Here is a 23,797-nt window from a genome sequence, read left to right on the forward strand (position 1 = left end):
GATCCCATGGCCTGCTTGGCCCAGCAGACTTTGGGCCTCGGGGCACACACAACTGGTTCCAGTTAAATATGAAAGGATGTGACTCAGTCCTGTGGTCAGCTGCTGGTCAGCAGTGTTTAAGTTTTGTATGATCATGAATGTTTAACACTCGCCTTTATTTCACAAGATCCCCAACAGAAGCAGACAACTGATGTAATAAAGACATCAAAGCATTTTTTTTTTTTTTGTACAAATGCAATAAATCCCAGTCGGGTGTGCTGTTTCAGATCCCAAGAAACTGATAAATAAACAAGCCAAGCACAAGGAACTCTTAGTTTTTAAGCCGTTTTTTATAATTAAAATTCGAGGCTCTTATTAAACCTGTAAAAAGGTTTTTTTGATGTAGGTCAGACTGACATGATGAGGTGGGTTTTTCCCATTCTGCTGAGCTCATCGCACTGTCCGTTGGGTCTGCTTTTCTAATCCCTCATCATCTCTCTATTTGAAGCTGTTGTTGTTTCCTTTAGAGGAAGGCTTCACCCTCTCATTTCCTTCTCATACAGATAAACAGGACAGGTATTTTGAGGCACGGATGTGTGCATTGGAGCTATTGTTTTCTTTAACTCCTATATGTCACTTCCTCCCTCTTCACCACAGAATGCCGCTTCCTGCCCCAGCCTGGTTTCCTCTGAGGTTCCTCCATCGCCATCAGGAATGGTCCAAGACTTCACGTTATCCCTCAGCAACATCCAGGAGGTATGACACACAGCCTCCAGCTATAGAGCTGGACTTGGACTTTGTCCAAATTGCGTGTTGTGAAAATGATTGGAATAAAACACAAGCATATGGTGTGTTTGCTTCAAGCTGAGTTAAACACAGATGGATATTTGTGTGTTGTGATTTGGGTCAACGAGTGAGTAAAACTGGAGTGATCTGCTTGTTGTAAGACGGAGATTAAAAAATGAAGAATGAGCGGTTGTCTTTATGCTTAGTTGCTCGCTGCTCAGCTGTCTGGGCCCACCGTGCCTCTGGTGACTCGCTGAGTTGTATCTTTGTCAGCACAGCGTACAATGTGCAGTCGGTCTGAGGCAGCACGCACACACAGAAGGCAGCGGCTTTATTTTGCATGGGCTCCTTATAAATTCAGCTAGTCCTTCCAGATCAGTTGTTCAGACTCTTATTCTCATTCCTAATCCACATCGAGCCAGCCAGATGCCGATCCTGCATCGCTGATAAGGACACAACTGGTATCTGCTAAAAATTCCAGTGCTGACTGGTTGCCAGGCGTGGTCAGTCACACGCCTAACCCAGGCTGGCCTCTCAAGCCGTCTCCTGGTGTGTTGCTATGGTGACAGACATTGAGTCACATACACCCCCCCCACACACACACACATACACACATACGCACGCACACATACTCTTCCTTAGGGCAGCGTGAATGTGATTGGCCATTCACGCTGTTTATTATGAAAGTTTATCCAAACTGACATTGTTTGACTAATGCCTTCAGATTGTCGACAAGTCAGCAGAGCAGGAAATGTTCTGCCAGTCAAATTCATTCTCCCCAAAGCATCACCATCGCTCGGATCCTTCTGGGTTTTGTTTAGAATTTCAGTTTGGTTCCCACACTTCTCCGTAAGGACAAACCTAAAGGAAGTTTAAACACGGTCTCACACAGCCTCTCTGAAGCATTAATGAACAAGCAAGAGGTTACAAGTTTGTTTGCTGTTATATTAGTTCAGATCGAACATAATTCCAGGAAGCCTTTCAGTAGCATTTCATTGCAAGTGTCCCCCCACCCCACACACAAAAAAAGAGCTTCTCCGGTGTAAAAAAGTACAGCAAAATAGCAGAGGCCTGGAGAGACTGAGTAAAGTAGACCAATTTAGGGTGGCTGGATTCACAGACAAATTACTTCTCCCACTTTAGGCACTTATCCTTTACTGCTCTTACCTATCTGAGCTTCTTTATGATCTTAACGTCACACATCTTGGCTCAGTAAAACTCGGGGCTTTCATTTTGTGAAGAATGAATTCATATTCATTACTCTGACTCCCAGATGACTTGCTGAGATGTGGGAGTCCAGATGTTTATGAATATGAAATTTGAATAGATCACATTTTTCCTGGCAGGGACAATTATTGTGGGTTATTTCAGTTTCCTGGTTCTCTTTCCGAGTTGTCAATTGTTACCAGACAGTGATTGAGACAGTGAGAACAGCATGTTATTAGGTTTTTTTTCTGCTGTTTTTGAAATGCTTTACTTTTTTTTTTAAGTAAGTGTTTTTGCGTAACAGAATGAGAAGCTGGAGTGTGACTTTGGAACAGAGCAGCGATATGAGGCCACATGGCTGAGCAGCACGACTGTCAAGTGTAGTGGAGTGACGGTAAGTACAGACGATGACCTACCAGAAATGAGCGAGTTTGCCAAGTCTGAATAGACATGCTTTAATCTCCGGCGCATCTACTGTGCATTTACTGGTTCAGTGGGTTCATTATTGTTAGCTTTAACGCTTATTTGTAACTTGTTTTTGATGTAATTATTTTAAACCCTTGTTTAAGACTTGGCTAGAAACCTATGATTATCTAGAGCATCACTAAGTGGAAGCAAAATTACATACAATAAAGACACGAGAACATTGAGGACATACCTGTTTTTGCTGATGCCGTCTTCCGCCCTGTCTATTTAGCTTTCCACTAATCAGAGGAGTCAGATTTACCACCTTAACCTGAGGAGGCGAGGAGCCTTTATCAGACACCGAGAGGATGTATTCATTGACAGCCCCCAGCCTATGAAAGGTAAGATATAAAAACCCATAATTATGTAGACATGCTGAAAAAAAATTAAAAAGAAAGGAGTAGATGAAAACACAGCTCTCTGCTCCATTACATTTGTTTGCTCACCTCTCATGTATTTGCAGTGTAATTACATCCCCGCCACAACAAGAAAAAAGATGTGACATAGCCTCCACTGTTGCTCCCAGAATGCATTTCACCCATGCACAGATGTGTTCTCATGAGATTGATGGGTTTTATTAAATCTGTAGAAAAATAAAGATTCCCTTACAAGGACAAACAGTGTGCGACTACCTTTCACTTGCAGTAATAGCAGTTTGTGTATTACAACACATAATTTGCCAACAACCAGTAATTTACCATGATGTTATATCCTGCTACCGTCTAATTACACATAATGATTGGAGAACATAGCGAGCTGCAATTTTAAGGTGTTATCAATGCCTCTCTCAAGCAATGTCCGCATGTATTGTAGCAAATATAGTTTGAGCTCCATGACAACAGTGAGATGATGAAAACTGACGTGTGTTGTTGAACTTGGCAGTGTTGTCTATAGTGCAGCTACAAGCCAGTTTTTGCCTATCCCAGTCCCAGATGTGCTGTTTGCAATCCATGTGTCTACCATGTGAACAACAGCCCTGGGCCACTGCCAGACACTCCGTGCTGTTAACAGGCAAGACGGTCGCTTTCTGAACATGCAGTGTCATCAAATTTTAAAATGACACACACTTTATCACACACATACAGGCGTGCACGCACTGCAATATGCACACAGTCAGCTGCACAGATGCACATGCGGTGATACAAATGGGAGTTCTCACTGGGAGGCACACTGGAACATGAACGTAATCATCTGTTTTCCCTGGCTTTGTTCTCCTCCACTCCTCTAGCTCTTTCTCCTTTTTTACTGGTTTATTTTTATAGCTGTGAATATATCATCCTCTAACTCCTTATGCTATTTATTTAGGGCACGCAGCCCTTAGCTTCATAAAAGCTCTAAAAGAAAATACCTTGAAGAGTGTACATTAAGTTGACCAGTCAAGGCAATCACAGTTCAGTAATGTTTTCTCACAGTAGTAATTGCCTCTATGTCTCTCCCTTATCTGCCATATTCATCTAGTGGAAGTGTACAACTGTGGTGTGGGTAGCTCGGACTGTTCCCAGTGCTGGGGTCGGGAGGATCAGGGACACCTCTGTGGCTGGTGTGACAGCATCTGCAAGCCAAGGGATGAATGTCAGCCAATCAGGGATCAGTGTCCTAATCCTGAGATCCATGAGGTAAGTTCAGGGGTTAAACGTGCATGACTTTGGGCCACAAATGCTTGCATTCATCCTCCTGCATCCCTCACACCTATGGTATTTAGGCCATGTAATGGTAAATCATGAGGTCACTCACATGGTCTGGCAACCCAGATTGTCTGTCAGTCCAGGATCAGCTGCTAAGGTATTGTTTGAACCTTATTAAAGCAGCTCATTCAGTGATAACACTAACAGTCACATAGCCACAGACCCCAGGAGACCCAAATGAGTCGACCTGCAATGACTCAGGAGGCCATGGGAACACCTTCTGCACCATGTAACAGCTGTACATAAGCAAACCATGTGGACTGGGGCATGAAAGCTATGTGTGTAGGACCCTTTATGTATAAAACCACAAAGGCTAAAAGGAAAACAAATCAGAACCATGAGGGACTTGAGATTTTGCAACCACAACAAGAGAAAAACCGCACTGCTAAAAGGAATTAAGGAGTATTTATCTTACACGGGATCTGACTGCAGTCACGTCATCATGATTACTGCCAGGGTTTGCGGAGCTCATTTGCATGATCGTATTCATTTGTTTTTCCAACTGTAATGGGAGCCTATTTAGAGTCATCTTCCGAGCCTTTTCTGCCGCTACCAAGCGTTATATCAGCACAGCTTTGGTAGGCGGTCATGGGAAGCATGGCTCACATGAGACTCAGTCGGCCTGAACTTCCTGTAGATAAAACCTGGTCGGCAAGCAGAACAAAGCAGGCGCGCAGACACACACTCTCTCACATACACACACGTAAGCCCACAATCTGTCACACAAATAGGCCATATTGAAGCATTCACGATTATCCTTCATTCTTTGTAGCTGTCAGCATACTGTGACTAACAGGATGCTCTGTGAGAGTCTAACTTATGTGGACTTCTTACATGACTGAAGTTAGCTGGGCTGAGATTCAGTATGTGTGGGTAGACTATTGTTGCAATACTCCATGTCTCTCTCTCTCACACACACACACGCACACTCCTACTGGCTCTCTCAGGAGAGCAGGCTGCAGAGAGGATACTGGGGTTGTGGTTCGGTGGGGTGAGTGATGCAATGCTTTGGCAGCCGTGTTTTCCCAGAGAATCCACAGGGGTTAGAGCCCAAGTCCTCCAGCTTATAGAAAAAAAAGCTCCGCTCTCCCCAAACATTCAAACACACTCAGACTGCAGCAGCTCTTTGTTATATAGTCCTTGCGACAGTGCTGCTAAGATAATGAAACATGTTTTTCATCGCTCTGGCTTTGTCACGTACAATCTCTGTCACAAGGTACTCACACCAAAATATCAATAATACAGAGGAGGATTTCATTATTCCCTAAACTTTGCCACTTAGCACCTAATTGAGAAAAATGCTCTGTTCAATTCATTGACGTAAGACAATGGAGACATTTATTATTAACTCCAGGGGCTCTTTATTTTCATGTCATACCTAGACTAGTTCAAGGAATTAAAAAAAAAAATCCATTGATTAGAGGTACTTTGGCAACCAAAACAGGAACTGCAAAACATAGTTCACTCACAACATGAAAAGAAAAGGAACAGAAGGACTTGGGTGAGACCTAAATGGTTTGGGAGAGAGGATGGAGAGCTAGTTGGACAAAGACAGGGTGGAGAAGGGTACAGTATAGTGAGAAGCTTTTTCCTGTTTTTGTCCTCACGTCCTCCTTGATTAGTCTGATGCAGAGGAAGTCGAGTGAGGAGAGGAAGATGAAAGCTCTGACCTCAAAACAATCCCCCCACCCCCACCCCCCCCAAAAAAATGAAAAGGAAAACATGTGGATTTCATTAGGTAGCTGGTTTGTTTGGTGCAGGTTTATATACATGCATGTACATTTGGAGCATGTTTTATTTGAATACGAGAATGTGGAGTAATTTTGTTTAAAAGCTCCAGCTTTCCTTCTGGAGCTTTTTGCTGAGGCACATTCACACCCTGTGATCTCCCAGGAGGCCTGGCAGAGTTTGCGCTGTAAATCAGGACTCACAGACTTGTAAGAGGTGTAAATGAACAGCATGCAAGCTGATGTTGCTGTCAGGTCTCAATGGCACCGCAGGGACGCACTACGCGCTATACGACGCATAGTGATAATAAATAACTGCATATTGCCGGCTGCTTTTCTGTGTTTGTCTGACATACTACAGTGTGCGTGTGCACAACTGCACGGACAAGCATTTATATGCTGTTTGTGGATTACATGTGCGTGAAAGAATGTGATGTTTTTGTTAGAGGAAGTGTATATATACTCGGTGTAAGTAGACACGGGGTGGCCACACTTAATGTCTGAAACCTTAATATAACCGCAAAAACATTTGCACCATTTCCTGCAGTGTAAATCTCACAGAAATACGGTAAGTAATGGGCTGGATTCCAACAGTTTGTTTTCACACCATAATAAAAGTACCACATTCACTCTTTTCTCAACCGCCTCCCGTTTTAGCTAGGAAATATATGGTTTATTTATCTGTGCTGTCAGTCTTGTGGGTTTCGAATTATTTGAATGCAGGGCTGAGCCTTGTCCTCTCACCTAGACCAAACAGAAGTGCTGTTTTCATTTTTCAGCTCAGTTTCAGATAGAGCCGGAGCCAGGCTAATAACACAGAGGGGTCACTGTGACCTCGGCTCAGCCAGAGGGACATCCAGAAAAGCATGCGCACTGCTGGGATAGCTATGCTACAGTGGCAAGATGATGCTAGATTGCTTCTGTCTGGGCGTTGGAGATGTTATCTGAGAAAGTTGAGTTTTCATGGCGACTGGAGAGGTGACAGTCCTCTTCTTTTCTTTCTGTGGCTCCAGAATGGAAAGTTAAGAGACCAAAAGCGAGGGCTGAAATGATGCGTGAGAGTATGCCTCTGAACAACAGCAGAAATGGGACTAAGGAATTTGACAGAGCAGACACAGGAAAACAGATGAAAGGGAATAGTGCGGTGCATTAATTCCCCTGTTGAGGCTTTGCTCTCTCACCACCACCATCAGCATTCACTTTCCTCTCGACAATCAGTCCCCTAAATTGCCTCCCCACTCATCCACCTTTCTGCTGTGCTCTACACCTCGGCTCTTCAGCCCTCACTTTCTCACTCTCTCTGTCTCTTGTGGGATGTGAAGGGGGCTCTTAGTCTGCTCTTTATTTGCATGTGCTGTAGAGGATTAGAGGCTGAAGAGTCTCAGACTACCGCAGTTAAGAGTCTGCTTTGTGTGTGTGTATACCTAAAGTGTGTGTCTATTCAATTAGATCTCAGTCTTCAGCAGAAGAACACTTACATTGGCCCTTATCTCTGTGTGTGTGCCACACTCCATGTCAGCATCAGAGACGGCACCTCTATTCTCCTAATTCTTTGTCATATTCATTATCGCCCATTGTTAGTGGAGTGTTTTTAGGGCGGTAATCTACTTATGAGCTCTAATTTATTGTCCAATTTCACTGCCTTTTTTTTCTCCCCTCTCATATTTTCTTTTTTCACTTTGTCTCTGACAGATTTCCCCTCTAAGTGGACCAGTGGAAGGAGGCACCCTGCTGACAGTTCAGGGCAGGAACCTGGGCAGGAGGGCTAAAGCAGTGAGAGTCTCTATAGGAGATGTGAACTGTACTCTGCTGCCTCAGTTCTACACTGTCTCCACAGAGTAAGTTTTACAACATATAACTGAATTATGATTCATACGTTTGCAGTGTATGTCAGCCTCTCCCTGTAAATTTGCTCAATCGTATCAGTTTGTCTCGTTTATATCTTTTATATATTTAACTACTTTTCACATTATCTGCTATGTTGAAATAACAAAACTGAACTTCTTGCCCTGTACACCAACTATATATATCTTTTTTTTAACCCTGATGAAATATGCACCATTGTTAGTGTCAGGACTTGTGAGATGATAGCTGACAATTACCTGTCGTCATGGTGTTGTCATGGTAACCTAATAGGATTTCAGGCAGGTGAGCGTTCAGGTGGATGGCAGGCTGAAATAGACACACACAGAGATCAAGTGATGGAAAGATTTCTCACTGTTACTGAAAAACTCCTGACATGTACATCTCAGACATGAACACTGTGTGTGCTAAAACACCCTCAAATCAGATCATTCAGTCACACCTGCCTACTTTTATTGGATGGTGGAAGCTACCTCTATTACACTGGAATGTCTTCAGCTGGGAAAAGTATGAAAAAGTAGTAAACGAGTGCCATGCTTTAAAAGATTTTGGGAAATATTTTTTTCTATATTGAAAACCCTCTAATCCAGGTGGGAAAGAATATTCATGTAAGCATATTTATCTAAACAGAAGCCATTTTCAGACATCGACTGCAACATCAAACATTTTTAAACATCACCTGTTATAGGTACACATGAGAATGCAAATGTCTTATTAGAAACAAAGTCTCTAGCACGTCTCTAGTCTCTGTGTTGGCCCTGCGATGGACTGGGCTGGTGCTTTTTGTATGTAAAGTTTACATTTTCTTTCTGTGCTTGCATGGGTTCTCTTCAGGTATTCTGATTTTGTCCAAGACTCCAGAGACAAGCATGTTTTTGCTCCCCCACAGCCTAAACTCTCTTAAGCAAGTTTCCTGATATTTTTTCAATAGTTTCAGGAATAGTTCCCAATAGTTCCTTAAAGACATCCAAAGCTGTTCTTTGGATTACTTTTGTAAGTAACACTACTGGCTGAAATACAGGCTAAACCACGACAGAGCCCCTCTCCTGACTTCCTCCATACATATTTTTGACAATTTGAACCAAATTTCAAATTTGGAACTGGTCTTATGGGCTTCATGAGATTTGTTGCACTGATTTTCAGTCTAGTATACCTCCGGAGAGGCTTCAGCGAACAGTAGCTTAATGAACTGAAAGTCCAGATGCATCTCTTGGGTCCTGTTTTTTTTTTCCTATTTCTTGAGAACATGACTTTCAGATGCTGCTCATCTGCTGTAAATCATTTTGCAGGCCTGATACTTCTTCCGTTGTTCTCTACTTGTTCAGTTTCTTCAGATTTTTTAAGGAAACGCTGCACATCACTCTCAGATACTTCCAGATATTTTCTGTCTAACGTCGCTTTAGAAATCAGCTTGTTCTTGAAAATGTATTATTTTTTTGCCTGTCAAATTGTGTTACCTTCAATATTTTTGTAAGCTCAAATTTTAAAAAATTGACAAAAAAAATCATTTTTACAACCAAGTTCTTGTAACAGAGTGTCTGAAGACACAATTTAAAATAGGCTCTTTGCTTTTTTATGCTTGAATGTCTCATAGGTCAGTGTTAAAATGAATAAAAAGCAGCTAATGGGTAAAGAGAAGACTTCACAAAGCCTGCTAAAAACATTACATTATAGTTTGGTTCCTTGGATGCAAAATGTAAAGAAATAAGGGCAGACTTAAGAATTTTGCACAATAGGACAAAAGTTTTTTAAAAAAGAAAGAAATGTAGGTAATGTCAGGGTGACGAGTTAGAAACAGTTTGCCCAGCAGATCTCCAGGTGTTTATAAAGGCTCGAAGCCATTTTAGCGACAACTAGAAATATAAAGTACACCTGAGTCTCAAATTCTCAGAAAAAAGAATGCACTGAAAATGATTTTATCTTTTCTTCTGCAAAATGTTTTAAATTTCTAGATACCGACAGATTAGCCAGAGCATATGAAAGTGATAGAGATGGATTCATTGTATACATGCCAAATGTATAAATGAAAGTAACGTAAAAGTTTTTGATCCCAGACCAGATAAGCCTAGTTCAAACGTCTAGGAGGTCGGGTGGAAAATGGTCTATTATTTGGCGTGCTACAAAGAAAAGAAACTGAAATAGACCATCAAGGGCAGCAGAGGAAATCCATACTTTTTATTTTGTGCTTGACCAACTTTTATTTAAAGACAATCCAAGAGGGGGCAGTTTATAAACTTCCTCTTGTTAATTAATCACCATCACAGAGATCTGTGACAGTGATTAGATCTGCTTTATATAGGCCCACCAATCATGAAATTAAAATACCAACTGTCCACGTGTGGCTCAGTTTTCATGCATTCATGAGGCTAATTTTCACAAATATTATTATGCAGCACACTTCTCATTTTAAATGGCTCCATCACCACCCCTCCAAAGCTCAGGAACCGTCACATTGTCACCATGGAGACAGAAGGAGCCCGACTCCGACTCTAGCAGAACTCAGTGAAAAGTCAGTAACTCGACAATTACATCCGAACTTTCATTCCGTATCTGTAATGTTCCCTGAATGGAACTGTTTATCTGGTCTTGCTCCACTGAAGCCAATCATTGTATTAAGACCAGTTCTAGGGTGACCTGTGGGTCTTACCTGTCACTCCAACTGCCTGACACATTCCCCCCAAACCACACATGTAGAAAACAACGAATCACGTTTCACTCCGGGGTGAGCTCATCCCATGTTGTCATTCCTTATTGGCTCCAAAGGCTGGTTGTTGTGACAGCACATCGTCATTGCTGGAAGTGGCACTGACAAATCATAACACATCAGTGCGTCTGACAGTGTCAGCACATTTGACTTGCACAGACACGCGCATGCATGCGAAACCAGACATTTTTCTACTTCTTCCTTGTGGGGCACTCCGGTGATTGATTAGTGATCCTGTCTCATCACCTTCACAACTTAATTTTGAGGTACAATGTAAAGCTATTCACACCACACCCCTGAAGCAGGAAGGTCTGCTTCAAATTCCCCTCATTCATAAGACCTTGCCAGCCGTCAGTATCGCTCTCTTCATATACACAGCCTACTCATCAGCAAACACACACCTGTGCATGTGACCTCATTTACCACGACTGTTGAGACAGGTGTCTGCCCGTGTGCTGAAAGGTGAAAGTTCACATCTGTGTGCCAAAAGGAAAATGTGCAGCACTGGAGAGGCTATGCTCTTCTCACCCAGTGTCAACATGTTAATTAATGGCACAGTCAGTCTAAGCACACCTCATTTATTGAAGTGCTTCACTTGATGTTTGGCTCAGGTCCTCCATGCTGCCCTTCCTTTTCATCATTTTCATACAAACCTTGAGTGGCCGTCGCTGTGTCCATTTAGCTCGGCCCCAGAAAACACTTGTATTCAGACACATACGGATTGGATTGTTGATGATTTTGCAGCCACTTGAGGGAAATGATTAGAGACATCTCAGTGCTAGAACAAATGTTGCCCTCCCGACTGTAATATCTCCACAGTGGGGCAATGCTGAAATATAGAGCAGGGGTCAGCCTGCTCCCTGTGCGCTCCTGCAGGGAGTCTGCCTGTCCTTTGAGTAGAATCACACCACATCAACATCACGTCCAGCATACACCCTCATGCACACACCACATTATCTGCATATCTTGCAAAAGTCTACTTCTATGCTTTTTTATCTGATTGCACATCGATGGAACATTGGACACGTTGGTACATATCTAAAAATTAAACATGGAAGTGTTGCAACATGCATTGTGTATGCGGGAGGCTGCATAGTTTTCTTCTGCACTGTTTCATTTGGCACTGTGGCATATATAGCAAGTACTGTCACTGCTGCCACACTAGCTCTGAGAAGTTAATTGTCTCGTAACTGGCAAGAGTGTAATTTAGCAGAAGATTAAAAATAATTCATCTGAGTTAATTGGTGGAAATTTAATTATGCCATAAGAAGTTATTGTTATATACTTCGAGTGGAGCTGCATTGATTAGTCAATCAACAGGAAATTATTCCAAATTATTCAACATCTGTTTTGATAATTCTGTTAATTGTTTAAGTAAATTTTTGTAAACAAAAATGGCAGCAGTTTCCTGGCTCCAGCTTCTCCAATGTGAAGATTTTGTTGGTGTTTTTTTCAGTGTTTTATCAGTGTGAAGTCAATATATTACAGAGTGTGTTCAATGAGAGGATCCAAAGCAATGGACAGTGTACAAGACAGGTGAAGAAGAGAGTTCAGGCAGGGTGGAGTGGGTGGTGACGAGTGTCAGGGGTGATTTGTAAAAGAAGGATAACAGCCAGAGTAAATGGGAAGGTTTCCAAGAAGGCAGTGAGACCCGCTATGATGTGTGGTTATAAGATGGTAGTAATAACAAAAGAACAGGAGGAGCTGAAGATGGCAGAACTGAATCGGTTAAGAAAGGTTAAGATTTTCATTGGGAGTGACCAGGATATACAGGATTAGAAATGAGAGCGGGATGGCTCAAACTGAGTGGTTCAGAGACAAAGGTAGAGAGGCCACCATGCTGTCTAACCCTTGAAAAAGCAACTTAACCTGATGTTATAGACATTATAAGGGGTAATTTCATCTCAGGATTAAATATAGTTTTAGAATATGTGAGAGGCACTAAAAAATAATGGGAATGATGAGGGACAGCTTAGATTGAGCAGGTTTGAAGGCAATGTTAAAATGTTTTTGACATGTTCGGATTATGAAAGATTCTAAACTCTTTCCTGAAACTATGAGACACACCTAGTTTCAGTTTAAATGGTACAGGCTGACTTCATCATAGCATCTATCTGCTGAGAAAACCCTTTGTGTTGTACTTCACAGGAAAAAATGACTTTGTGTCTTTGCTGTGCAGAATTATCCTCAACATTATGGTTCAATAGCAAACATCATATAATATGATGTACAGTTTTGATAACAGTTTAGTTCCCAGCCTGAAGCTACCCTGCAAGTTGAGACTGATTCAGGCTCCAATTTCTCTTATTTCCCTCAGGCTTGATCCTGTGAATAGTCATGTTTCATTTTGTTTGTCCTTGTTTTTCTTTCCTCTCTAATTTAGAGCATGTGAAGCGATGCATTTTTTCTCAAACAGGTGCACTTCTGCCCTCATGCCACATAACTGACAGGAGTGTAATTTGAGTGTAATGGCATTCTTTACCTGATGCTTCTGTAATTAATGAGCATGAATGTAGACCCTGCTATCAACAGATGGTTGGTACTGCAGGTTATTTTAGTTTCCTTTTAACACCTATTCTGGCTTATGAAAAAAGGGGAAAATTTGTTTTAATTAGGGTTGTTATATGCTAGAATACATGTCACTTTGTTTAAGGCTTGATATTTAGAAAGCCCCAACAGCTTGACCTCAGCCAAGCCTAGACCGACCCAGCCCAGCCGCATCTACTGTGTGTCCTGCCAGGTCCTCCCACACTAAGCACAGCTCCTGCACTTATGTAAATTCCATGGGTCTCCTCTGTCAATCATATATCGCTAGCTGAGAATTTATAACCACTGTAGCAGCAGGCACCTGACTAAATAAACCGACAGGGTGTCAAGCTGGAAGGAGATCGTGTGAGGCGATAAAGGTTGTGTTCCCCCTTTGGTACATTTATCCCAGTGAGGTCCCAGAACAGTAGGTCTCTGTGCCTCAGTACACCACCATGTCATTAATATGAGACGTCTCTGTAGAGCGTGCACTGATGGCACAAGGTATAATCACAGCCAGGAGGTAAGAGTACAAGCCACGGCAGCTTCTTAATCTCCTCTGTGGTTAGACACATCTGGTCTAAGGAGCTTTGAACTTTACTTCCCCTAATATCTGATATCCCAGGGCTTTATTGGATTCCCTTATGTAAATGCAATGGGCATTGATGAATTAGTTCATAACACTATTCCCCAAGATTAATTATGTGTCTTTGTTTAGCAGATCGAGATCTCCTTTTTCATTCTTATATTGGTTTCCCTCACTTGCAATTTGAGTTGAGCGACTCCTTTTTTTTTTCAAATGAGTTTATTGATTTAAAATTGTGAGCATCATTTTTTTTTGCTTGTTATTCATATTGTTCTCTTTTATTAACTGATCCTCTGTTGTGGTGTTCTGTCCCCAGGCTGGTGTGTGTCACTGGGAGGGCTGCAGATAACAGGAGCGATATTGTCCAAGTGGATGTGGAGCAGAGTGGGATGGGGAAGTCAAAGGAGACCTTCTCATATTTAGTGAGTATTCTCCAGATATCCACCCTCCTGCTGGTTTTTGCTTTCTGTTCTATCTGCCTCTTCCTCCACACTCTTCATCTATGCTCCTTTTTTTTTTTGCTCCTTCCCCACTGGGAAAGCCTCCCCATGTGTGTCAGTTAAGTGTTAACAGATGCGTTTTATGATTCAGAGGAATGCTAGTGTGTGGGAATCTTCAAACATCCATGTGAGCTGTAAGCTAAGCACCATTGTCATTCAGTATTGAATGCCAGAAAAAACAAATATGGTGATTGTTGGAATGTCCCCTTGCTCTGAATTCATCACCGGACGAGGCGAGCTGGCCAGCATTGTGTTAATTGACCTCAACCCACACAGTCTCTCAGTCTCTAAGAGTATTCACCCAGTGGAAATACCCATGTAAGCCATTTGTTTCTCTTTGTTTATAGACAAAGAATTTTTTTTACAATCCAGTGCTGGAACGGGCTGTCATGTCTGGAGCTTCTACAAACAGATCTCCTTGTGAGTCATCCCACAGAGAAATCATCCCAATCTTGAAACCCTTCTTGATACATAAGGATTTTTTTCAAATCTAGAACGACAAACATAGTAAGGACTGTTGTTGGACCTCCTCCTGAGCTTCCTTATCCATCTCAGAACTGGTCAGTGTCGGGAGGTGTTTTACTGCAGGAGAAGATGTGAGAGAAAGGGGAAGCAGTTCTGGAGACAGGATATGTGCCTCTACCGCATCTCCTTCCTCAAACCTCTTGACGGAAACATCTGCCTCCTTACGCCCCCTCCTAAACAAAAATACACAATAGGTCTGCTCCATCCCTGTGCACTGAGGAAGTGAATCCTGTCAGTGAGGATAAGAGGTTTCCCTGGAGGCGAGGTTCACGGCGGGGATAAAAAGTTTGAAAAGAGCAGGAATGCTGATGCTGGTAGCTGCAGAGCCGGACAGGGATATTCATCTTCGCCCAAGGAGGCTTTTTATTTGTGTGTAGGTGCTTTTGTGCATGTATGATTACGTGTGCATGAAGTTTCTCATGCGTATGCATGAACATTATTGCTTCTTACCCGCAGTACAGTACAGCTGTCCTGCTACTTGGGCCTTAAATGCCTGTTGGCTTCAGCAGCACTTTAACATACTGCAGCGTGGGCTGTCTTCACAGTTTTCCTCACTAATTTATTGTTATAGTCAGCAGCTGTCTCAGCCCATCTGTAAAGACGTAATATTTAAACCTCAAAGGATAAGGAAAGATTTTATTTGTTGTCAAGAAAGGCATCTTAGAGCACAAACACAGTTTTTACTAAGCCTGTCTTTTCCAGTGACAGAAGCTGTCAGATTTCTACTGATAAATGTGATTTCTTGTTAATAGTGTCCCATATCTTTCCTCTGCATGCAGATCCCAAAGCTACTGTCCATGGAGCCGGAGCGGGGCTTGCGTGCTGGAGGAACCAAAGTGACCATCAATGGGGAACACCTTAACATTGGATCTGAGGTTAAAGTCAAGGTCAACACAACACAGGAATGCATTATCACTAAGTGAGTGCGACTTTCGTCAAGCAGTTTCTGCAACTTTTGTTAAGCTGGTCAAATTTCAAGTGGTTCTAAACTCTCTGTGACTTTGAATACTTACCAATAAACCACAAAGGATTTAAATAGCTTTCTTTGCTTTGCCCATATTAATAGCGCCCTTTTCTGTAGCTGATAACAAATGCAGCTACACAGTAATTATTTATTCAGGCTGCACAGTGAAGCCGGCATAAAATTCAGCACCTTTACCTGTATCCCTAATGCTTTCCAAAACAGATTTTTGACTTCTGTGTAACTCTGCCAATATGACTTCAATTGTAATTGGAAGTATTTTGGGGATTAAACAGTTGTAGACATTGCAAGTTCTGAGGTTACACCGTTTACCTGTTTTTTCTTTTCTTTCTTTTATTAGGAAAACAGCTCGAACAATTGAATGCATCATGCCTCCTGCCTCACAGGCACACACTGACCCAGTAACAGTGTGTGTAGAGTTTGAGAACAAAACTTGTGAGGGTCCAGAGCTTAGCACCACATACACCTATGAGAGGAACCCCACTATCACCTCCATCCACCCCAAAATGAGCTTCCGCAGGTACGTATACCACCACACACATCTCAAGGATTAAAAATCTCCACATGCAATACTTTGGAGTTCTCCTCGCATTCCCAGTCACAGGCATAAGTCATCACTGTAATATTGTCCTCGGTGTCTTCTTCCTATTGTTCTCTAAATTGCACAGCTTCAGTGTGACAGGGCAGTGGCATGTTTTTGAGGACATGTGAGGCTTTTCGGTGTATTCAAACTGGTGTGCTTTATTATCTTGTCCTGTCTCTGTCTCGTGTTGGAGAAGGGTCCCAAAGTATTTGCATGTCAGTATGAATTTGACACATTTTTTTGTCGCAGCTGAGATGTGACTCTCTGTTGTGTGTGTGTCACAGTGGTGGCAGGAACATCACAGTGACAGGCCAGGGTTTTGATCTGGTACAGAGTGTCACCATGCAGGTGGTGGGAATTGGACATTCAGTGAGTATCCTAATTATTTCCTCATTTATTTTGCTTGACGCTTTCAGTCAGATAGTCAGATGTGTGGGATCTTGGGATTCACTAGAAAATAATTATTTTCTCCTGTGATGTAGTCATAAACATGCAGACACAAATAAATTATTGGTTCAAAGTAAGTAACTGTTGTCCTCTCTTGTCCTTCTACAGCAGTGTGAAGTGCTCACCCCCTCCACAATTGCCTGCCGCTCTCCTCCATCCAACCAATCCCAGCCGACCTCAGTGCAGTTCTTGCTGAATGGAGTCCTTTACACGAATGACAGGCCTTTCTCGTCTGATACCGATGACGAAGAAGAAGAGGAGGAACCTCACATAGGTCACTTTCCCTTGGAATATGTGGAGGATCCTCAGTTCTTCACCGCCAACAAGGAGAAGCTAATCAAACACCATTCAGGGGAGCAGCTGACACTCATCATCAATGTGAGCGACACTGTTCAATCACTTTCATGCTTCACTTTGTGCTGGTCTACAAAAAGATCCTCAGAAATCCCCAGAAGTCTGCCAGTCCCTACAGACATTTCCACACAAATAATTTGCATTTTAACTTTATTTCATCAAAAAGCTGGTCAGACTTAAAGGTACCATCAGAAGACATCAGGCCTTTTATGTTGTTATGTGGCGAGCTTTGAAAAAAATGAAATACTTACTCTACTCCTTGAACTAGTGATGCTATTTTCTGGCTTGTTTTGTGGTTTCAAAAGCATCACTGCTGTAAACCTGAATGCCCCCACTGTTATGAGCCGACAGAGCTGACTGTTTCTTTATTCATATTCACATAAACCAGAGGCATATAAAACACTTCAAAGGCTCTGTCCCCTGTAATGTGTTGACTTCTAATGTTGCAGGTCTAAGGGGGAAGGGGGGCTTTGTTTAGTTGGAGGTCCCATGTTCCACGTTCTGGCTGATCTAAGCACCTGTCTGCATGAATTCATCACCCTAGAGGGTTTCTGGCTGTGACACCGTAAAAAAATGCACATACTAACAGCACAGACAGGAAAGTTTGAACACGACGCAGCTTCCTCTTTATGTGTCGGTGTGTGCCGGGTTCAGCCCATCTACATGGTCGACTCATTTGTTGTTTCCTGTTTGATTTAGGATTTCAGCTCCACTCGTGGTGGAGCTGAATGGGGGAGAGAGGCTGAAGAGAAATGTGTTTGTTTAATAGGGAGCTTGTTAGCCAGCCAGCCTATATTAAGAACCTGAGCTGGAATGTGGGTGGGTTTTGTTATCCTTTATTCTGTTTTCGGCCTGTGGAATCCATTGTTTTGGCCTTTTCTATTAGTTTCCGTGTGAAAATCTTGTGCATATTGGGGTTATAAAAATCTATTTCTTAGAATATGCTCAAACATATTGGTGTGATAGCTTGATGCTTTTTGTGTCTGTGTATGATGTGTGTGTGTTGTGTTTGTTCAAGGAAGCATTTGTTGACAGAGACCCAGGGGGCTGCAATCTGCAGTGGGGACAGAACAGTGTCCTAAGGGTGTAATCAAAACAAGGAAGCACGCTGGGGATAAACACACGCGTACTTCCTCACTTGTCATTCTTATATTGAAGGGAAATTGCCATTTCATACAAAAAGGCTCATATGTTTGTATGTCTCTCTGTTTGTAGGTTAGTCTATTATTAGTAATAATAACACTGTACATAGCAAATTAATTACAGAGAAGGCTGTGACACAGTAAAAAGTAAAACCACAAGAAACACAAGGAGTCATGCAATCATACACAAACCTTGGAGTTAGTCCGCAAAGATGAATATTAAAATTCTTCTTTGTTGTTTCACAGTAAAGCTCACTGTGGCAAGATTACAGTTCGACTTCCTGATTGGATTTCTACTTTCAAATAAAGTACTTGAAGTAATGCAGCTAGACTTTTTACAACCGATTTAATCATCTGTGTCTGATCTTTGTGTACTGAAGTTTCTACGTTCCTGACTAGAAAAACTATTATTGAACTCTGGTGGAATGACGTTTCTTGCATTACTCGTTAAACCTTAATTAACTGATTAGTAAAATATTTCAGATTAAGAATTTATTTTGCATGAGTCTTCTGGGCCAACATAGACAGCACGGACCCATTATGATTTTGGTGGGGGGAGGAACCAAAACATAGGCAGAACCTGCAGAAGAGACCCGGCCTGGGTCGAACCTGAAGTAAAAGTGCTAACCACTTAACCACCGTGACCCTTGAACAGACAACTAGATTTTATGTTATACATGTTAAAAGGGGTACTTTAGTCTAAGAGTTTCAGATATTTTGACGATATGTGAGAGACTCTACTAAATAATGGGAATAATTAGGGACAGGTCAGATTGAGCAGGAATGTTGAGATGGAGGAGTAATAGTGGGTAAACTGAACAAAGGATGTTGAAAAAAGACCTCAGAGGAGGTTCATGGATGTACTGTAGGGCAACATGCAGGGGATTGCTGTGCAAGAGGAAGATGATCCACTGTGGTGACTTTTAAAGACACCAGCCAAAAGAAGAAGAAGAAGTAATGAAGATTAACATGTAATTAGCATTGTTCAAGTGATCTGAGCCTTAGGTCCTAACACGGGACAAGCTTCAAAATCAAGAAATTACCATATTGGAAGTGAAGGACATCTTTCATTTCTGTCATGCCTGATAAAAATCTTTCAAACTCAGTGCCCACCATCTGTAAAGTGAGTTCTCCTGATCCCTACTATAAATTTTTAAGCATTTAAAAATCCTTCACTAGATCCTCGGAAGATATTGTGCTGCTTTTTAAATAAGCTAAGTGCTACACCTCCTTAGTCAGTGAAATCACACTTCATGTGTAAAATCAGAAGAGCGTCTATTTAAGCAGTGAAATTCCAGGCTTTAATGGAAGCAGCAGAGTTAGACTGATTGGAAAACATTGTCCATGCATCTTATTTCAAAAGGCTTCTGTAAAGGCCCTGAGAATGTTATTCTGGGCTCAGACAGGGATGACCGTGATCGGGTTTGTTTGTAGAAACTTTTCTGGCCATGTGAGAGAGGGAGTGGGAATGTTTTGTGCTTCGAGCTGAACTCTAGCCCAAACTGGATGAGTTTCCCGCTGCCTTTCTCTGCATGACAGCTGCATGACAGGCCTGCCACGGCTCGGTTTCTGTGCGTGCACACTAGAATGCCTATGTGTCTGCACGTATGTGTGGGGTAAATCTCTTCGTGAATGTTATCTGCGCTTGTTCGAAGTAGGCCCCTCTGCTATCTTACTCCTGACCGGCTGACGGCTGTTTTTATTCGTTTCTGGCACAGAAAGTACCGAGCGATCTGGAGCTGATGCCGGAGGAATACTCAGTGATGATTGGCTCCTATCCCTGTAACATCACTTTTCACAATGACCAGCTGTTCCACTGCACTATCAACGGACTATCCAGCTCCAGCGAAAGGGAGCTTCCTGTCTTTGTAAGTATTAAACCTTGTAAAACACTATAACATGCAAATAAACAATCCAGACTTGTGCTGAAAATATTGCTGCCTGGACCTCGATAATTTTAGAGTTTCAACCAAATATTAAACGGTATTCAAGCCAAGCATTTAGTCAGAATCTGTACCACCTGTGATGCTCACTGAAACGGATTTTATCTGCAAAAATCTGAATGCGTGCTCTGCAAGTCATTTGTGAGTGTGCCGCTCTACATGCATTATAAATGGGTTGTAGTCGCTCCTCATTCCATCATGAAATAGTAGTCAGTTGGGGGTGGTTAGTCGTCATTCTGTGCCACAACAAATAGTTATGTGTTTGCCAACTGTTGTTCACGTCTTTAATCTTTTATCAGTTCATCTATCATCTATTGCACAGACTGCTCACACTGATCCCAAAAACTTCTGAGTCAGCGATGATCTCACTCTTCACTTGTGTCTTTGTTTTTTGTTTCCTGGTTCTTTCATTCTCCATTAAATGCCCCAATCAAGACATGGCTAAGCCCTGAGCAGTCCTGATAAAACCAGACCCTCTTTTTCCTACCCATCTCTCTTCCCCATCTGTAGATATCCGTTCTGGTCTGTTTCGATAGGGCTCTATTAAGGGGGAAAGCATTCATCTATATTTAAATATGAGCCAAACTGCGAGTGGTTTGCTGAAATAGCTCAGAAAACATATGTTAGTCGTTCTCTGCCACGGTTGAGGTGAACTGTAAGAAGCATTTCCCCACTTTGACACAAAAATAGAAGTAAAGCCTCTCCTTCCTTCTCTGTCTCTCTCTCCTTGTGTACCTGTGGCTTGCTCAAGCAAACCTCCACCCCCATCTGTCTCTCAGGATGTCTCAGAATAAACACTGGCAATTAGCAAACACATAAAGTCAGGGCAAGGGTCAGATAAGATGTCATAACACAAATGGGTGGGCTGTCTGCTTCCTGCACACGAGCACTGAGGATGATTTGCAAGCGCATTTGACAGGGGCATAAATACAGAGTGCAAGTACATTTTCCTTTGTGCTGGCACATTTGAATAAATGCATACATGTTGGGGTGACGCATAGCTCGTGGCCATTTGTGTTACTTCACTTACTTTTGGTGGAAGATCTATTTTTGCACGCCTGTGTTGTGCTTGGCTCTGAAGTGCTGCAGAAGTGGATGTGGGGAAGCAGTGTTTTTGTACCCCAAGCGAAACAGGAACATGGAACAATGGCATTTTCCCCTCCATTACACCAGGCCTGGCTGTTGCAACCTCTGGAAGAAGGCCTCCTCTGGCTGGTCTGAGTAAATAAATGTCTGGAACAGAAAGAGCAAGAGGGAATGTGAAAATGAGGGAGCCCGGTGAGCCAGCTTCCCCCCGTTAGAGTAAGACCACTGTAAGAAGGATTTGGTCTGAGGATTGGAGGCTTTTTTATCTCCGTCTCTTTTCATGAAATATGTTCAGATTGGGGAAGGAGCAGGAATGATGTGAGCAGGGACCAGAGAGACCCTGCTGACTAATCAGAAAGCAGAAGTGAAAGTTCTTTTCTTGTCACATCTGGGTTAGACTGAACTGGGTGACTCGTTGCAGCGAGAGACCATTTTTCAAAATCTACAGTGTGTAATTTTTTTTTTCTGCATATGTGCACCTGTGCCTATGGAGAAAAAAATGATGTGCTTGTGCATGTTTGCAGCAACTTGTGTTCTCATTAAGAACTGCTTGTGTTGCACTCCACTCACTCTGTGTTACAAAGAAAAGTTTTAATGCATCTACTGCTCATTACTGTGTGTTCTGCAACCTTCTGCCTTCAACTTTTTCTTTTTGCCTTTTTGGATATTACCTTACTGGGTTACAATGTAGTGCAGGAAAAGGGACAACAATTTGACTCCAGCCATTCATTTCCTAGCCAACTATCCAGGAAGTGGGGTTTAATTCTCGCCACTCTTCCTTCATCAGTGCAAACCATTTTAAACAATCCCTTTATTTTATCTCATTTGGGCTGCTATAATTATCTTTACACATCATTTGCTCATATTCCCACTACTCTAAGTGCATCTGCTAGGATTTCAACATGCTTGCACAGCTTTAGAGTTGGCTTTTTGCAACATCTAACCAGCAGCTGACTCAAAAGATCTGACAGCTGGGGCATTTTTATCAAATTTCTGGACTAGTGAGATGGAGATGGGATCATTTAAGCGTTATATTAAAATGCACATATTGTCAGATAATTATAGAATAGGTAGCTTGTTTTTTGGGGAGTATATTTTTATTTGCAGTAATTAAGAGCTGAAAGTTTTTTATTTTGAATTTAATGTTTTATATCGTTAAATAAGCTTCTAAGAAAACAAAAGTAAATGTAGGGCTTGAGGCGATATAGTTGACAGTCACGGTGTTAGAAAAATCCATAGAAGGAGAAGGGAAAACTTAAAACAGAACAATGGAGGAGGCCGATTTTTGAAGGAGCTTGACCCAGTTTCATTTGTCATTTCCTTTTTCTTTTTAGGTGCAAGTGGGGAACTTTCGACGCAAAGTTGCCACAGTGCAGCTCGGTGGCAGCGAGATGGCCATCGTGGTATCCATTGTGGTGTGCTGTGTGCTGCTGCTGCTGTGCACTGTGGGTAAGTTGTGTACACATACTTACCAGAACGTGATGGATGTATGCCTGTTATAGCAATGCGTGCTCCAGATGGGAAATAGATAAAAGGAATTCGGGGGTCATAGATTCCCGCGCCTCCCTTCATTCCTCTTCAGTATCCATTGCACAAAGACCACAGTGTTCCTCTTACCGTTTACTCCATCTGTGTGCTTATGTGTGTGTATACACTGTAATCTTTGAGTGTGTCTCTGGGGCAGGTGTATGGGTGAAAATTGGTGTTAGTGTGGATTTTCACACAGTTTCCCGGTATGAATCTGTTCTCAGATATTAAAAAAAAAAAAAAAAAAAAGAAAAGCCAACCTCCTTTCTTTTCTTGCCAGACTTTGTGGGTGTGACATAAATGTTGAAATATTAGTGCGTAAATCATTTTTACGTCCCGTGTTCTCACTGTGAAAAACATTGGCACAAAGTCTTTTCCACGGGCTCATAAAAGCTAAAAAACACGAAAATAATTTCATCCATTCGAAAATCTCTCAGTCCCATTTTGACCCTGTTATTATTTCCAGGAAGTTGACAGTGTGTGATAACAGCAGTTGTTTTGTAAATTAGTTGCATTGTATTTTTCTCACTCTTTTGTGTTTTTTTTTTTTCTTTTTCTCAGCTCTGGTAGTGTACTGCACAAAGAGCCGAAGGGCAGAACGCTACTGGCAGAAAACGCTACTCCAAATGGAGGAGATGGAGTCCCAGATCAGAGAGGAGATCCGTAAAGGTGTGTTTATAAGAACATCACACACACACACATGAGCGCACCAGTACAAACTTTGTTATCAAAGTCACTTTTGATAGCGATTTTGAAAAAAAAAGAAGTTTGCATGAAGACAGAAATGTTGACCACACTTGTTTGTGTTTACTTGTTTGTGTATATCTGTGTTTGTGTGCGCGTGCGAGCAGAAAAGTATATTTGTTTTTGAGGTTTTCTAGTCTGAAGTGCGAGAAAGATACAACAGTGGACAGATCTGTGCCTAGTAAGCGTGACTCATAAAACATAGTCTCTGCCAAATGATCAGTCACAGACAGACACACTGAGTGACCACATCGCCTCTGCTCCCTCTGCCCTATAGGAACGAGACCTTTGAGTTTGTGTTTGGTTTTGTGTCTGTGTGTGTGCGTGTGCGTGTCTAGGGCATTAGACCAAAGCAGTGTGAAGGCCACTCCGCATCTGAGCACCCAGATTTATTGTGTGGAGATAGGGGGGACGGATAGAGAAAGAAAAATGGAGGG

The 23,797-nt window shown here is 42.2% G+C and overlaps 1 protein-coding gene and 1 long non-coding RNA gene across 2 annotated transcripts in view; both read left to right on the forward strand.

The window, feature by feature from the left end:
* plxnd1 (plexin D1) overlaps nt 1-23,797 on the forward strand; it is a 71,009-nt gene that overhangs the window by 29,798 nt on the left and 17,414 nt on the right. The window contains exons 9-21 of the mRNA XM_040008109.1: nt 637-735; nt 2,276-2,365; nt 2,669-2,777; nt 3,895-4,052; nt 7,541-7,686; nt 13,844-13,949; nt 15,332-15,471; nt 15,875-16,054; nt 16,402-16,486; nt 16,673-16,942; nt 19,779-19,928; nt 22,424-22,538; nt 23,178-23,285. Coding sequence (XP_039864043.1) covers nt 637-735; nt 2,276-2,365; nt 2,669-2,777; nt 3,895-4,052; nt 7,541-7,686; nt 13,844-13,949; nt 15,332-15,471; nt 15,875-16,054; nt 16,402-16,486; nt 16,673-16,942; nt 19,779-19,928; nt 22,424-22,538; nt 23,178-23,285 — 1,756 coding nt within the window. The remainder of the gene's footprint in view (nt 1-636; nt 736-2,275; nt 2,366-2,668; nt 2,778-3,894; nt 4,053-7,540; nt 7,687-13,843; nt 13,950-15,331; nt 15,472-15,874; nt 16,055-16,401; nt 16,487-16,672; nt 16,943-19,778; nt 19,929-22,423; nt 22,539-23,177; nt 23,286-23,797) is intronic.
* On the forward strand, nt 4,059-5,821 carry LOC120719143. The gene is made up of 2 exons (XR_005692626.1): nt 4,059-4,218; nt 4,326-5,821. It is a non-coding gene; the product is annotated as an uncharacterized LOC120719143 (long non-coding RNA).

Source organism: Simochromis diagramma, unplaced genomic scaffold, assembly GCF_900408965.1.
Source record: "Simochromis diagramma unplaced genomic scaffold, fSimDia1.1 OVJJ01000545.1, whole genome shotgun sequence".
Taxonomy (NCBI): Eukaryota; Metazoa; Chordata; class Actinopteri; order Cichliformes; family Cichlidae; genus Simochromis; species Simochromis diagramma.